Source organism: Pomacea canaliculata, linkage group LG3 (assembly GCF_003073045.1).
Source record: "Pomacea canaliculata isolate SZHN2017 linkage group LG3, ASM307304v1, whole genome shotgun sequence".
NCBI classification, from domain to species: domain Eukaryota; kingdom Metazoa; phylum Mollusca; class Gastropoda; order Architaenioglossa; family Ampullariidae; genus Pomacea; species Pomacea canaliculata.
The window spans coordinates 18440361-18456933 of NC_037592.1; the positions used below are offsets into that span (position 1 = coordinate 18440361).

Below are 16573 nucleotides of genomic sequence, written 5' to 3' on the forward strand. Positions count from 1 at the left end.
AATTCGTGTAAACAGGGTGTTTGCACTTCATTTGCATATCATTAGTTTCATCATCAGTTCTTTAGGTGTATAAATAAGATAATAATTCATTATACTATCTTAACTTCACACACCTACAGCTTAGACATATGTCTTTATTTAATATTTATTGTAAAAATATTTATTTCTCAAAGTCAAAGATAATTTCACAGCTTGTGACATACTATTAATGGAACAACAAAACATCATTATTAATTTCCTAATTTCTTTAAAGGTTAAAGTTTTTTAAAAGCGAATCCCCCAGGACAGAAACCGAAGACTTGAAAGGGATTTTTGCTTGTTTGTTTGGTTTTTGCACAGATTAGAAAATAGTTCAGCGTTTTTGTTCAGAATATGAAGCATAACAGTGTCCTGCTTTATAGACAAGTTCTTTGCCTTCTCCCGTCCATCAGCATAGTCGCTTCCATAGTTCCATTCAATGTTTTGTTTGCTCGCCTTCGAAACTGCACGTTGGCCATACGGTGAACGAATTCTCGCCGCCCGAAATGTATAGGCTTCGCATGATGAAAGCTACTATTTCATAGACCAGAATATTTTAGGTGAAGGGAACCTTTCACCACTTGAGCTATTCATGTGCACGGTTAACTCAGTAACCATGCATGCTGTTGCCCATGCCCAGCTGGAAGTGACTTGCTGTCCTCTTCCGCTGTCTGAAGCGAGACCATGAGTCAACCGACTACAGGTGTGGCAGCTGCAAATATTCAACAAATGTATTGGCCTAATATAAGTAATCTTTGACATCTCGTGTGAAAGACCACAAGTCATGGACGTCAATCATTGCTAGAAGTTTCCACTAAGAGCCAAGTTATGAAACAACAACAGGAAATGAGACAAAGAGACAAAACTGAGTATAGCAAAACAGTCATTTGATTCTGGAGACGTGGCTGGTATGTCTATTGGATCTTTCTTCTTGTTTAAATTACTTCTTTGGAGTGAGACTTACCTCCCTAGTCTTTACATTATGCTGTTGAAAGGAAGACTTGGCCAAGCTCTTTAGTATCACAACAGATTGCTTGCTGCCTTTTATACTATTGCTTTAGTTAATGATAGGATTCTGACATGTCACTCAGCCTTTCCCCTTTATGATAAATGGTAAAATCGTTTGAAGTATATTCACAGACATAGACACAAACCTTAGCTTCGTCTCCTCCTCAAGTTGTAGTACATGTATCACTAGAAGTAGTGTCAGTCATCACCAGACAGTTCTATGCGAATTCACGAAGATGTAAAGAGATGGAACAGAAAGGCATTTCACCAATGTCTCTGCACGTTAATGCTAATGTCCTGGCTTCTGTAGTCATATTTACGTTGATTTATTTATTGGATGATTACCCATCCACAGTGACATAGTGCAATCAATTTTTCACATTCGTCTGTTTACTGACGTACACGGTGTTTCTCTTAAATAAAGGGTATGTGCTGTGCCCTACAATCCGGGTGGCTACAAAATAGTGCTGTTAGTCCTCCTTTCTCTCATCATTCGTCGTGAGTCAGAGTGATTAAGTGGGTGTTGAAGCATGTATGTACATATATGTCTTTGTGTCTGCACATTATGAGTTTTCTTCTGATCTGTCAGTTTCAGATTAATAATTACACAACCTAATTTTCTCGGGGTTTCGGGTATTGTACATGTGCAGAGCTGTTGCATTTAGACAGAAATAATAACAAACATTACTGCTACTCTAAAGTCGTCTACTCGTGAAATTAATTTGTTCACTATTACTCTCTTTTGTTTCAACCGAAATACATATTTTGTTGTCTATATTATTTTTTTGTCAGAAACTACATAATTATGAATGCATAGACCCGAACTTGTACACGCGTTGAGCAGCACAAGCTCGAACAAACAAACAAACACACATACATGCACGAACTCTTCGCAAGAAAGTGCACATATGTACAAACAGGTGCAAACGCAAGCCGCACAATAGCCTCCCAGTTATCGCTGGACGAACACCTCTCTCTGTCATTTCTCATCGGGATGAAGACAATCAGGTGCAAGGCGGGTCTGTGTAAAATTGCAAACAAGGCGGTGTCGGCAATTGTCCTCCCCAGCAGAGCCTGTAATGAGAGTTTGGTGTGTGTGTGTGGGGGGGATACCTAATGTCCATTGCCCCCCTGCATCATGCGGCTCTATGTCTATCGGGTCTATCCAAGCAATCTTTTTTTAGGAAAGGCACAAAGTACTAGAAAACAAAATCACAAAGATTACAATCACAAAAAGGGCTTGCAGATGTATGAGAGAGATCGAGAAAATGAGAGGAGAAAGTGTGTGTGTGTGTGTGTGTTACGCATACGTATGTTATGTGTGTGCACGTTAGTGTGCTTCTATGTTAGGTTGTTACACAAGAGGCAGGAGAGAAAGAATTCACGACCATGTCTGTAGCTCTGTGCATTCTGGGTACTAATGTGGGTGTGCTGGGTAGTATTGTGGGTGTTCAGAGTAATGTTTTGGGTGTCGACTAATTTTTGTCTCACGTTATTAGCATTAACATTCATACAAGTGGGTGCCTGCATACGTGAATTGCCTGTTTGTTTCATCTGTTTATCTTGTTGGTCACTGATGTGATGACGACCATTTGTCGACTATGTATAGCTTCAAACAGGCTGAAGGGTGAGACCAGAGAGCTCACAGTGGAAGGTAATGGCAATGTCGGCAATTGAACGCTTTTCAACGTGGTTGTTCTGCAAGACATGTTTGCCAGCACGAGACGGGCACAAGCGCCTATTTTCTTGTCACATAACGGTCGACTGGCATCGAGACGACAGACAAGGTTTTTAGATGGGGATGGAAAGGGAAGACTTGAAACTTCTTTTCAGAATTATTTTTCTTTTCATCTTTTGTGTTTGTATGTATGTGTGCTCGCGCGCGCGCATGTGTGTGAGAGAGAATGGTTAACAACGTGACACGCTACGTAAGTAGAGTTATTTTGATATTTGGGGACACTAATCTTTGCGACAACAAGACACATGCAGGTACAGTTGCTTTTACTGATTTGAGAAAAAACGAAGGAAAGAACGGATGAAGTGTAAGAATGTGTGCGTGTGTACGTGGATGTTGCAAAAGAGCGTACTTTGATGTACAGGCTCCTTCAGAAATAGAGATATTGTCATTTCACACAGTTTCAGAAGTGAAAAAAAAAAATCAGAATAACTGTCTCCTAATTTGTGCCGTGGGAATGAGAACATATATTCGCCGTGGTCCGAGAAGACGGTGTTCTTTCATGCAGATAGATCCGCGAGGGTTGGGTGAGACTTAAGAAGGTAGTTTCCACGAGCATGTGAGTGGAGGAGACTGCTGGGATTTCCTGACAGGTGTACGAAAGATCAATTGTTTTTCCACTTCGTGTAGTCTCTTTCCTGCCTTAGGAAAGGTGAACAGTTTGTTAGACCTGCTCTTGAAGGTATGACTAGAAAAATCGTTTTAAAATTTACAAATGTTAATGTCAACGTTTTGCATTCTCGATGAAGTATTGCGATATCGTGTTGGAAATTCACCATTTGTGCACAAAATCTTATTTGTTCTGTTAGTTTTTTGCAGATATGATTTTTCTGTTCTCAGATTGCCACATAAAGACGTAATCATGGCGGGTGTACAGAAACATTTTGCAGTTCTCCTTTATCTGACAGTTCTTGCCTCTAATGGTCAAGGGCAGACAACATCAACGTGGCTGTGTGAGAACAATTTTCCTTCTGAAAAAAATCTTTTGAGAAAAAGTTCAAGTGTTAAAATAAGAGGAAAAAATGTTTGATTGCGCACTCATATGTCTGGATATGTGTGTGTGTGTGTGTGTGTGCACGCGCGCGTTAGACAAAGGAGAAGAAAGTGAGGGTGATAGATATGGGAAGTGTGATTTTAAATAACGTATACAGAGATAACAAACACTGCTCAGTTCATTGAAAAGATTCTAAAAGACACAGGTCGGACGATCACAAGAGAGAACTCTCAGTTGCATCGTCAGAACGCCTGTACGATATGTTGCACTGGCGTGACCCTAAACACACGGGTATGATGTTGCAGTGTCCGGTGCGATGGACATCTACATAGGACTGGACTGCTCGGGCAGCCTCTCTGATGCGGACTACGCCAAAGAGAAGAACGACACGCTGGCCTTCATCAGGCAACTGCCTGTCAATCCAAACGGAACGTGGGTAGGCGTCAGACCTTTCAGGTACGCCAGGTTCTTGATGGCAAACCTTCCTCTCCTCGTCATCGTTTTTTGTTTGCCATCGTTGTCGCATCCACATGGAAAAATGTTGTTAATAATCATTCTTGTTGTAACTTCTTGGCCTTGGTTGGCCTCAACCAGCAAATAGAATATATGCCTGAATCTCTATTTAAAACTAAAAGAACTTGGTCTACTCGTGTGTTGCAGCTATGACGTGGCGGACACAGAGATTAGTCTCACGGGTAACATGACCATACTAGAGCAGGGCATTCCTAACCTTCCGCGCATGAAAGGCACCACGGATATCAGCAACTTTCTGCTGGTAGCCATTGGGAAGCTTATGTCCGCAAATGCACGCAATGTACTCAAGGTAAATTGGTCGTACTTGTCGTTTTACATTTGTACTTTGTAATAAGGGTCTATGAAAGGTTTTGCAATGATTGATTATTATGAGGGAGAAAGGATGAAATCTCGCATGAGCTTACCACTCAAGCTGAAAAACGTATAGTTTGGGAGTGAACGCACAAGAAAATAAGTGAACATCACCAGAAAGACGGATTATCTGGTTGTCTCACGTTTTTTTCGTTGAGATGCAGTGTATCGTCATATTCACGACGGTTACTCTCGCTACCCAAGCCGAGTGGTCAACGCGGTGGACCTGGCGACCAAAAACAACATCCAGATATTCGCCGTGCCCATCGGCACCCGCATCAACGTCCCCAGCCTCAACAGCCTTGTGGGCCCCAACAACACCATCAGCTCTGCTGCATCACTCCCACAAGACCTTCAGACATACGTGCAGGTGGAAGAAGCACGTGAGTCAATCATTGTCACAAGAAACTGTCGTCTTTTGTAGGTTGAAGATCAATGTAGTAGAATTACCGGTCTTTTACGTAAAAGAACACGAAAAAAAAAAAAAAATAAACAAATAAAGACATAAGACGTACGTGTCAAACAAGATCAGTGCAATAAGTTCATACGATCTGTGAAAAATGTGTCTTGTACGCGATGTCTACAATTTTCCGGGACTACATCCCGCGAAGTCTGTTGCAGTTTTCAGATGTTTACGAGTTTTAAAAAACGTTAACAAAACCGTGAATAATTTTGTGTTTGTTGTATGTGTAGATCAATACCATTTATTTTCAAAGTCTTATTGGAAAATACGATGGATTGCACGTGCTAGAAAAATATCATTTCTTTGTTTACTAAAGGTTTGGCTGCGACTTATCCCACAACAACTCCCTTTGTCGAAGCAACTCCGACTGGTTCGACACTAGTCAGCGCCTCCACGTCTTCTACTTTTTCTACCAGTCAAAGGGATGTCAACACCACAGTCAGCGTCGTTTACACCACCTCACAAGAAGACGTCACAAGCTCCGGTCTTACGTCACAGCAGCCCAAGATAACTCGACCCTCCTGGCCGTTTCTTCCACTTCACCAAATGATGGCAACAACACACGTATTACTTCTATGTTGCCTAGCAACAGCAGCTCTCCCTCTACTGCACGCAGCAGCCAGCCAGACGTTAGTGGGACAGGTGCAAGTGAGGTCACCGCCACGTCAGGCACTTCTGTCGAGGCCTACAGCACCAGTGGTGCAACTGTACACCAGCCAACTGCAATGTCTCAGAATGGCGCCTCCACTACAGTCTCCATCGGGACTTCAGCCACCACAAACAGCTCCACAGTAACTTTTACTTCCGGTGCAAGCTCTTTAGCTGGTAATTCCACGAGCTCTGCGCTTAGCTCAGTGAGTAATTCTACAACCGCGACACCTAGCTCGGTGGGTAATTCTACTGGTGCCACACGAAACTCAGTGGGTAATTTTACCGCATCTAATTCGGCCGATGCTTCCTCTACCGTCACACACAGCTTAACAACTGCAACACTTATTTCAGTACGCAATTCTACAACTACCATGGTTAATTCCGAAAGTAATTCCACTACCACCACATTGAACTCAGTCGTTAATCCTACTACTGCTGTACCCAACTCAACGGTAATTCTACTACTGTTGTACCCAACTCAACAGGTAATTCTACTACTGTTGTGCCCAACTCAACCGGTAATTCTACTACTGTTGTACCCAACTCAACAGGTAATTCTACTACTGCTGTACCAAACTCAACCGGTAATTCTACTACTGTTGTGCCCAACTCAACCGGTAATTCTACTACTGTTGTGCCCAACTCAACAGGTAATTCTACTACTGTTGTACCAACTCAACCAGTAACTCTACTAAGGCCGAATCCAACTCACCAATTACCAATCCAATTACCAACTCAGGTAGTTCTACTACTGCTGTACCCAACTCAACAGGTAATTCTACTACTGTTGTACCCAACTCAACCGGTAATTCTACTACTGTTGTGCCCAACTCAACAGGTAATTCTACTACTGCTGTGCCCAACTCAACAGGTAATTCTACAACTGCTGTACCCAACTCAACAGGTAATTCTACTACTGTTGTACCCAACTCAACAGGTAATTCTACTACTGCTTGTACCCAACTCAACCAGTAACTCTACTAAGGCCGAATCCAACTCAACTGGTAATTCCACTACTGTAACGTTAAGCCCAGTCGGTATTTCTACATCCGGTATAGTCATCTTCACGAATAATTCCACTTCTCGTGCAACCACCTCCACTGGCACTTTGGCTACTCCTGTAAACAACTCATTTGGTAATTCATCTTCCAGTACAGTAGCCTCTGTTGGTAATGTTACTTCTGGTGCAGTGAGTTCAGTCACTAATTCCCTTTTCTGGTTCCGTCGACACATTTGGCACTTCAGCCACAGAAAACGCTATTACCAGAGCCAGCTCTTCCAGTTCTCTCTCGTCCTCGTCACCCATCTCAGCCAGTAATATCTCGGTAGGTACTGTCAACTCATCGGGCAATGCGACATCCAGTCCATCTCAATCTTTCTTCACTTCTGCTACCACCACAGTCAACTCGGGCGGTAATGACTTTCTCACTGCAACAAACCAAGGAGGTGATCCCATTCTTGGTAGAAGCACTTCCGGTGAAGTCACTGCTATCAACACAGATAATTTACTCAGTAATTCCACAATGAGAACAGTCAACTCCCTTGGTAATTCTACTTCAGCGCCAACCAACTCGCTTCGCAATTTTACTGTCAGTCCAACCAGCTCAGTCAGCTCTGCGACTAGTGTTGCAGCCAACTCTGCTGGTGCTACTACTACACCCAGCACAGTGGATAATAGCTCTACCAGTGCAAGGAGCTCCACTGGCAGATCGACCATCACCACAGTCATCCTCGGCGATAATTCTACAGCTAGCATAGTCACTTCACTCGGTAATTCTACTTCTGCAGCAACCAGTTCGGTCAGTAATTTCACCCTCAGTGCAGCCACTTCAGGTGGAAGTTTCCCCGGGAGCACGGCGAACGCGGATGGTACTTTGACTACAGCTACAACCAACTTGATTGGTAATTACACTTCTAAGGCAAACAGCTCGTTTGGTAGTCCTACATCTGGTCCAAACAGCTCCGTTGACATTTCTACTACAACAATCAGATCAGTTGGTAATGCCACGTCCAGCACGCCTAGCTCCATTGGTGCTTCTAGCACCACAAACCTGGCTGGTAATTCTACTGCTGCCACATCACTTACATCTACTGAAGACACATCGCCGTCTAGCACTAACGTTAAATCTTATTCCTTTGCATCCACAGCCACTGGAAACAATTCCTCCGGTGACTTAACAGCCTCAACACTTCTTGTAGCTGGCAACAAGTCAGATGTGACGCAGACGCCTGTTGAAACGGGTTTACAGAGAAAAGAAATTCGGATCTTTTCAAGTGCAGGTTCTACATCGGCCACGGCTACTGGAAGAACCAATGCAGCGTTCACTGTATCGAACACCGAAAACATAGTGGCCAGCAGTGGCACAACACCTGGGACTGTAGCAAACATCACTGTTTCTAAAAGCACATCGAACTTACAAGATGCTCCTTCAACCCTACCCTTAACCATAAATGCCAGTACAACAAACAATGGATCATATTCTGATGTGAGTGGTCCAACTGTTATTCCCGATGGAAGTAACACCCCTACAGGCACCCTGTTAACCCCGACGTTCTCCATGACAACCAACAGATCGACGACAGCTCCATTGTTTAATTTTACTAACATCATTGACACAACTAGACCAAGTACTTACTCTGAACTTACAAGCTCCACCAACACGATGGGCACTTCTGTGAACTCCACGAGCAGACGACAAGACGCCGATTGGTCAGGCAGGCGTCGGCATTACGGAGCCGGCAGTCAGAACTGGAACCACGATGGACATCGAGACCGGGCACGAGACGATCTCTGGAACCAGCAGAGACGTGTCGTGGCCTCGAGACTGGACCCTCACGACAGAGCGAGGGCTTGCTAATGTCAGCAGCGAGCGTCACAGCAGTGACCCCAATCCCACCAGCATAATTCCTTCCGACACAGATGATACAACGCCTCCTGCAAGCATCACAGACAGGGCGACGACCCCAGCTAAGTCAGGTAAAGAATAGGTATATTTACTGAAATTACACGTGGCTATTGCAACGATTTTCAGTAGCTGAATCGAAGATGATCCAATTGTGATTTTGCGTGGTAAAAAATGATTGATGGCAAACGAGGGAGGAAATACTCATTATAAGTCATTAAAAAACGGGAATAATATGATATTGTTAAATTTTATTCTGTTTTTGACATTATTCAATACTTCTTGTTCGTCCTTTGTGACACGTTATTTCTAAGAGGTTCAAAGCACTTCTCGTCTTCACTGTCTTCGCACAGGGGGAATATGCGCCAGTAAAGAATTAGTGATGTCATCCGGCGTGGGTCATCTTCGTCATCCCTATAGATGTGACCTCTACATTCAGTGTTACAAAAGCCCCGATGGCAACGTCATCGCCGTCACTCGACAGTGCAAGCCGGGACTGCTCTGGAATCCCACTCTCGGAGCCTGTGACTGGGCGTTTAATGTGAACTGCCCAATGGGTAAACACTTCTTTCTCCGCCATTTTCCTTGTCTTGCTTTCTTTCTGCTAGATGTTCACCTTCTGATTATTCAGTTCCAGTGTTATAGAATATATGTTTGTGTCCAAAGACGATGCTTGAAGCAAATAGTAGACGATGCTGCAGCTAATGAGGATAAGGACATAGGGAGATCAAAGTGTTTGAATTTGCTATTATTGTATTAGTAACAATGTTTGCGGTATGCACGCAGACAAGTGCCGGACTTCGTCTCTGCAGAACACAACATGGCGGGCAACTGTCGAGCCTTCTGGTCATGCCAGCAAGGACGCTCCACGGCGATGTGCTGCAGGGCGGGGTCAGCCTACTTCCCAGGTCAAGGTTGTGTGGCTTGCGCTAAGTGCCAGGACCCTTGCCCAGAAAATGCCGCAGTGGTGGTTCGTATAACTGATTGTTGGCTTGACGTATCACTGAACTTTGTAAAATAAAATGACAATTAGGACTTAACAGAGATGGTTGGCAATCGAAAAGATAATGCTGCCGTCTCCTCGTTTCAAGCCACTCGTTTGATATTGACAGAGTAACAAAGGACATTGGTGATGCTTCATGTCTGATCTCTGTGCATGGTAAAACAGAAGGCGTGTTAGCGTCGGTCGGTATGCTAACTTCATCAGCACAGTGTTAGCATGATTCCGAGATACTTGTGATTAATCATTAAGGGTGTTGACCTCTCAGTACAAATGGTAGTAAATATTTATTAAATGCACGCGGTCAAAATGCTTTGTCACCCTAATCATAACTCCAACACAACGACCTTTTTTTCATGCAGATATTTGCAAAGTAAGACCGGTCTGGGGCTCACCTTCCAATTACCAGATAGACCTTGGCTTGTTTGGATGGATGACGTCCACGTGTTTTTCTGGTACCTTTAATCTTGCTTCCTGCTCCTGCTCAACATTCAACACCTTCAGTACCAGAGGTACCCACTAACATTTGATTTTCTAGCTAAAGATTTTTTTTTCAATAAAAATTTAATGATATGTGTGTGTGTGGATACATACATATATACAATCAATACACACTGAATATTCTCTTCATAAAGATTAGCTACTGATAATACTCCTGACAAAGCGAAAATGTTTACTTTCTGTATATTCTCTCATTCTACTTTTACTGTTTTCAGGGTGTTCGCTGTACTTGTCTCTGACTTTCAACGACGCTGTTTCCGAGTACAGCAAAATACAGATGAACAATCTTCCTTACTGACAGGGGATCTGCTGTCTTTGTGGGAAATTCAGCCATAACAGTGCCATTTACTCCGGCTGAGACTTACTTGCGGCTAGCGGTAAATAAAAAAATAATCTTGCCGTTACATATTTATAACATTATCGTTCTTCTGAAGCCTGCTGCATCCTATGAACAATGATTAAAACAACTCATTCAAAATGACGAATTTTCTTATTTACCTTAAAACTCAAGTACTTTACCATAATTATTATTCAACAATTACCGTAAACTAGTTGAGAGATTAATCATGTCGCGTCTACTTGAGAATTCAATTTCTCAGACTGAATTTCTTGCAGTATCATAAATGTCTCATCTCTGATGAAAGATAATCTGGTCTCTGACACTTGAAATGTGTTTCTTGTGATTAGGAAAAGCCTCTGGTGCTGAGACTCCGCTACATGGAGCAGTCCCCATTGAGCATGCTTAGTGTCATCGTGAGGTCGACACCCTGTGAGACTGGAGGTCAGCTGGTTCTGTATGCCGATGACGATGGCATTTATGTGAAGATCTTTAGCCAGCAGGGCGAAGTGGCATCAGTGACATTGCTGACAGAGGTACAGAGACTTTGAGTCTTAAACTTTATTTACTAGCCTCGCTCCCATGACTGATGGGAGGTAAACACTTCATATGTAAACAGTTACATTGTATACTCGCATCCAAAAGAAATAGCTATACCTGATTATATAACATAGAATGAAGGTAAATAAACACTAGGAACAGCATACAATACAGCGTACAAAAGCCACAAATGTTTCTATCAAACAATATGTTCGCTCAAATAAAAAAAAAGAAAGTGCTGGCAAGATGTTTGCATAAGTGTATAAAACATAGAGCTGGACAAAGCTTGATCAAAGGGCTAGATTTTACAGTTTAGCAAAAAAAAATTGTCCATCACGGATGTTGATTGCCATAGACTTTTGAAGTCTTTAACTTGATCTTTCAGTACTTTACTGAAGAAATAACGAGTCAGAATGTTCAATAAATGGATTTCTCGCAGGGCTTTGTCCCCACCATATGGAAAATGTTGGAGGTGAGGTACACGGTAAATCAGCTGACAGTCTCCGTCACCTCCGGTTCATTGACCTACATGTCTTCAGTGAAAGGTATACGGCTATTTCCTAAATACTTTTCAGTATAATTACTTCCTGTTTCTAGGCACATAAGATATTGAAATAAAACTTTCAACATTTGAGAGAGTGTAAAATTATATTTACGGTATCAGTTTAGGCTTTCCCTTTGGGAAATCCAAGTTTTTAGTTCTTAGTCAAAGCAAAATAAAGGTGTATATGGTTTACATATATTGTCTAATTAAAAAAAATATACATGTACGTAAGACAAGCAAACAATCATTATGAAAATATATACATATATTATATACGATTGCTCTCATTATTGTGACAGTTCCAATCAGTCTAAGTATGGCAGACTGCGGCTGGACTTTAGGACATCCCGTTGATATCAGGCAACTCCAGGTCTATGCAGGCCGAATGGATGATGTAAGTCGCACTCACTCCTTGATCAGTCCTTCTCTCGATATAATGAGGGATCTCGCTGTGTGTCAGTCTAGCGTGTGTGCGTATGTGACTGTATGAACAACTCACTGGTATCATAGACGTTCGCCCTTGTCCACTAGCAACACATCACACGATGCACGACTTGCTTGAGACAAGCGCCGAAGGTCTGAGGCATTTGTGTGATGTGTAGGGCACCGTAGACAGAACATTTCCCGATTGAACGTAAAACTGATGTTGAAATCGTGTACCTGATCACCAACTATACTTTTATGGATATCCGTGATCTCAATGTTTTCGTTAGAGTAACTTCACGTTTGGACTTAGCTTTTGTCATTACCTTTATTGCTCTTCCACTGATAGGCTAGCCTTCAAACTCAGTAACACCATTTATTTAAACCAGCCGTGAATCGTCAAAGCCTTTTATATATTAACTTGTTATGCTCTCTTCTGTTACAGGTTCAAATCTTCTACTGCACGATGTAAAACTGCAAAAATGTTTCTTTGGGCTACCACCTGCCCACTCATCTGATGTCACAGATTTTTTATTTGTTTATTCATTATCTTGTACAAGTAGTTCAGCATTTGAGTGGGTTTTATGTTTATAGTTATAGTTCTGCATTTTTTATACTGCGCCAATTTTCTTCTTTATAGACTCATAAAATATACTTTATTGCCACAATGCACACTTTTTTGTAAATATTTGACATGATAAGCAACAGAAACTCATAGGGTACAGGGCATTAGTACACATTTTGTGCTTGAGACTAAATAATTTTACTGGATCTAGCATTTATCGTCATGTGTGCTGATCAGGTTCTTAAACACAATTTCCATCACAGAAAAATGCTTGTAGGTGATTATATGTGTGTATATATTTATTTATATATAAAAACAAGAGAATTATTTTAGCGTCAGTACAAGCTAGAGCACTAAAAGAATGTGTTAAGAGTACCTTCACATCACCAAGCCTGGCAGTGCTGGCAGAGACAAGAGTAAGACAGAAACCTATAGAACTGATAACAAGAGGACAGCCAAATGCTACTATAAAATGCAGTGTCTCCCACCAGAACACCCAGAAGGACAGATTCTCTCACAGCTCCAAAGGTATGAACAGTTTGCCTAACACCACAACCACTATCCAAACATACTCAACATAAAAAACACAAAGGAAGCAGGAACAAAAAACCAACATTACAGCATCTTACCCACACAACGACATGCCAACATTGTCACAGACACTTCTACATCCACAGAATTTGACCTCACAAAATACTGCAAACAGAAACAAAGCTTAGACTAGACATTAAATTCCTTTGAATTACCTTTGGAATAAAAGGAAATTTTGAGGCTGGTGAACTAGCTAGATTGGCAGACAAACAAAATACTGAAAAGATGTGTGCATAAGTGTATAAAACATTGTGCTCGACAAAGCTTGAGTAAAGGGCTAGATTTTGCAGTTTAGCAAAAACATTGTCAATCACGAATCATTCAATCACCTTGTCACCAATCCAAATATTTCTATTTCACCAGCTGAGACGAATAACCATAAAACCAACTATTGAAAAAGGTGGCATGAAAAATAAATGCTACCAACTAGCATATAATTCTACCACTGGAAACGTGGCAGCATCCTGAACCCAACAGCAAATTGCAACCAATATAAGAGAGCACCACTTACAGCAATAAACATGTGGAAAAATGGATCAGTGACCCTTCCCCTTCAAACTTCTCAATATCCCTATCTATCCCTAACAGGTATAATCACCTCAGATTCATTCATCCACCTGACATCAACAACAAAAATTTGTTACTTAAAGATAGGTCTTCTGAAAACATTGGCTTGTTTTCCATATACTCAAAGAGTTATTGTCTATCCCTTTTGAGTTTATTTGGTGAAATCATGCTTAACTGAAACTGCTGCTTAAAAGATTGTATGTAGTTTTGAGATCATTCTGAAATGCAGATTAATAAACACTTTTGTAATTTTTTTTTTGTGTACAATGTGGTATGTACAGAAGAAATGTCATGCTGTGTTTTTGAAAAAGGTGTGAGCGTACGCTTTACAAATTTTGCATTTATTATTATTCCAAAAGAATACAGTTGGTAGTAAAGGATAAAGGTAGACCTGCTAACCTTTTCGTGAGCTCGGTGTTAAAGATCGCCCTGTTACTGGGGCCAGACCTTATATTTCCCGCCCTCTAATAAGCAGATGCTCATTCAAACATGGATTGACTGGAGAAAGTTTCCTGCACCACAAAGGTATTGAATCAGCTAGTATGTTTAGGTTTGACACAGGTGCTCGAAAGACTGCCTAGTTCCTCAGGTGATGTTCTGCACCTTTTTTTGACGCCCAGCTATTCACCAAATTTTTATCATTCAGCTCTACTACTACTAGGCACATATTACCAAGTGGCACAAGGAATCCTAAGAAGAAATATAAATCAAGCACAAGCATCATCTTTGAGGAAAAGAAGCAGTATGTTTGAATGTAAGCATTGGTATAGTTATCAATATTTTGTCACTAGATGTTTGGCAAGTACAACAGTATTGATCTATAAATGATTTAAGTAGGGCATGGGAGTAAAATCGATGTTGCCTTTCTTCTAAGTAGTTTTAGTTTTTACTTCAGTAATTCTCTAAATTTTTAAACTATTTCATGTAAACATGTTTTGTATTTTCTTAATACAAACCTTCTTATCAAATTCACAGTTATTTTTAAGATACTTCTGCAGAGCAGATGGTTGCTAGTTCAAGACTTCGGAATCAAGCTTGTGGTGAGGAAAAAAAAAAAAATCTGCCACCCTAGCAGCTTCTTAGCAGACATAGAAGCACTTGATAAGGGGAGGTAAAGGCAGCAAAAGATGGCTAGGTTTCTGCATGCATACAACCACTGTGCCTTTCACATTTTACCCTAACCACATTATTTTTTTAAAATAGCTTGAATAAGAAAATTTTGAAACATTTATTGTATGCAACAACAATAACAATGTTCTTAACATTTCTATTTAATGTAAGAACTTTTTCAGCAAATGTCACAAAATCATGGCCAATTGCTTTTGCAATCATTTGATGGCTATAGTATAGCTGGTAGTATGGTCTGTCTTCCTGCAAGTTGTCCCAACATCCTACAAGCCTCTTTCATTTTCAGCTGAGAGGATAAAAGTATTTGGACCAAATATCAATAAACAAGAAGTCCAGTCAGTACCATACATCAAATATCCATGCTTGTACTTTATCTGTGACTGTTATCTCTCTTCTGTGCTGATCACCTTTGAGATCATCATCTACATCTGCATATGCTTCTCATGTTGCTCAAGAATTCACTGAACAGGTTCCACCCTAGAATCAGCTTCAAGTTCTGCAACTAAGCAAAAATAATTTGCATAGAGTAATAAATACCAGTCTAAAACACGGCTATGCAAAAACACCCACATGCACATACACACACAAAAGACATGAGAAAACTGATTAATAGTGCACTATATGACACATGACGAGAATTCACACAATCATTCCCTATTGATTTTCTTGTTGTATCATTGGGGACTGCTGATAAGCATAGCTGACATTCCACCCTATATTTGAAATGTTGTGTTGCTTAACCAACTTTGCAGCTGAACAGTACCACTTTTGGATTTATTTCAAATGCCACATTTCAATTTTGATGTTCATGATTTGTGATATATGACTCCATGTAGCTAAATGTTTTGATAACTAAAATGGTCAAACTTTGCACAGCCACCCAATCTCATTTTTGTTTACCCATAGTTTATTCACACAGGACTCTGGATTTCACAACTTAAAAAAAACGCTTGCTTGTCTACCCTCTCAGGCTAAAGTCATTTGGTTGAGGCCACAGCAAAGTCTGCTATTACCACTGCCTCTCCCTACCTGGATGCATCTCACTATATGTGATATAAGCCCACAACAGTTTTCACTTTCTGTTTTGAACCAATTACGCCATTGAAACTATCCCCTTCCCCCAACTTTCACACATACACATTTCCTTTATGATACTCTATTTTCAGGACTGAAAAAAATTCTAATTAGGAACAGATTACACTTTTATAACTGATCAGTAACATCAGCATAGCTGCCATTACACATTAACAACCATCACACACCCTACACGGATCATCACTAATCAGACCCCTATACTTACACGATTCATCCCCACATGCTATCACAATCAGCACATATGCGTAAGTGTTAAAAAAGCTGTATGGCTGAAACGACAAAACACCGACGTCCTCCTGTTAGTTGTGCACGCTAGTACACCGAACCATGGCCGAACTCACGGCGACCTTCTTGACAGCATGTGACGCTTGACACTTTTATTGCTTACGTGGGCGCTATAAATACTGTAGGTTTGTAGTTATTGCTCGTCACTTACAGGAAGTCTATGTTCCTATATACTTACTCAAGCAGGATCTTCGCCATCAGTCCTTCGTCACGATGCGACGATGCGATGATCGACGCAATCATCGGCGATGAAAGAGTTTTGCTAGGGGAGCTCACTCCGGGCGACGTGATGGGGTCGAGGTCCACAACATGTTGACCTAGAGTTTTGCACGTTTGGACT

The 16573-nt window shown here is 41.3% G+C and overlaps 1 protein-coding gene and 1 long non-coding RNA gene across 6 annotated transcripts; one reads left to right on the forward strand and one right to left on the reverse strand.

Annotated features, from left to right (window-relative positions):
- Positions 1 to 571: 571 nt before the first annotated feature.
- On the forward strand, positions 572 to 13979 carry LOC112559381 (mucin-5AC-like). Of its 5 annotated transcripts, XM_025230588.1 has the most exons (15): positions 572 to 926; positions 3602 to 3714; positions 4061 to 4211; positions 4416 to 4578; positions 4799 to 5023; positions 5420 to 6541; positions 6708 to 8731; positions 9011 to 9214; positions 9444 to 9627; positions 10020 to 10169; positions 10374 to 10535; positions 10846 to 11031; positions 11475 to 11580; positions 11879 to 11973; positions 12448 to 13979. In XM_025230588.1, exons 4-6 carry the CDS (start codon positions 4559 to 4561, stop codon positions 6438 to 6440), a joined length of 1266 nt encoding a protein of 421 aa, XP_025086373.1. In that variant the 5' UTR covers positions 572 to 926; positions 3602 to 3714; positions 4061 to 4211; positions 4416 to 4558; the 3' UTR covers positions 6441 to 6541; positions 6708 to 8731; positions 9011 to 9214; positions 9444 to 9627; positions 10020 to 10169; positions 10374 to 10535; positions 10846 to 11031; positions 11475 to 11580; positions 11879 to 11973; positions 12448 to 13979. The 5 variants fall into 5 exon arrangements, with proteins under 5 accessions (XP_025086373.1, XP_025086370.1, XP_025086369.1 ...); XM_025230585.1 differs by having other exon boundaries at positions 582 to 926; positions 5420 to 8731; XM_025230584.1 differs by having other exon boundaries at positions 582 to 926; positions 4805 to 5023; positions 5420 to 8731.
- A 959-nt stretch (positions 13980 to 14938) lies between these two features.
- LOC112559385 lies at positions 14939 to 16540 on the reverse strand. The gene is made up of 2 exons (XR_003098326.1): positions 16412 to 16540; positions 14939 to 15355 (listed from the first exon to the last, which is right to left on the reverse strand). It is a non-coding gene; the product is annotated as an uncharacterized LOC112559385 (long non-coding RNA).
- Positions 16541 to 16573: the final 33 nt, after the last annotated feature.

What these genes read in the sequence shown, in the direction of transcription:
- LOC112559381 (XM_025230585.1), top strand. Translation starts at nt 7,278, where the DNA reads ATGAGAACAGTCAACTCCCTTGGTAATTCTACTTCAGCGCCAACCAAC.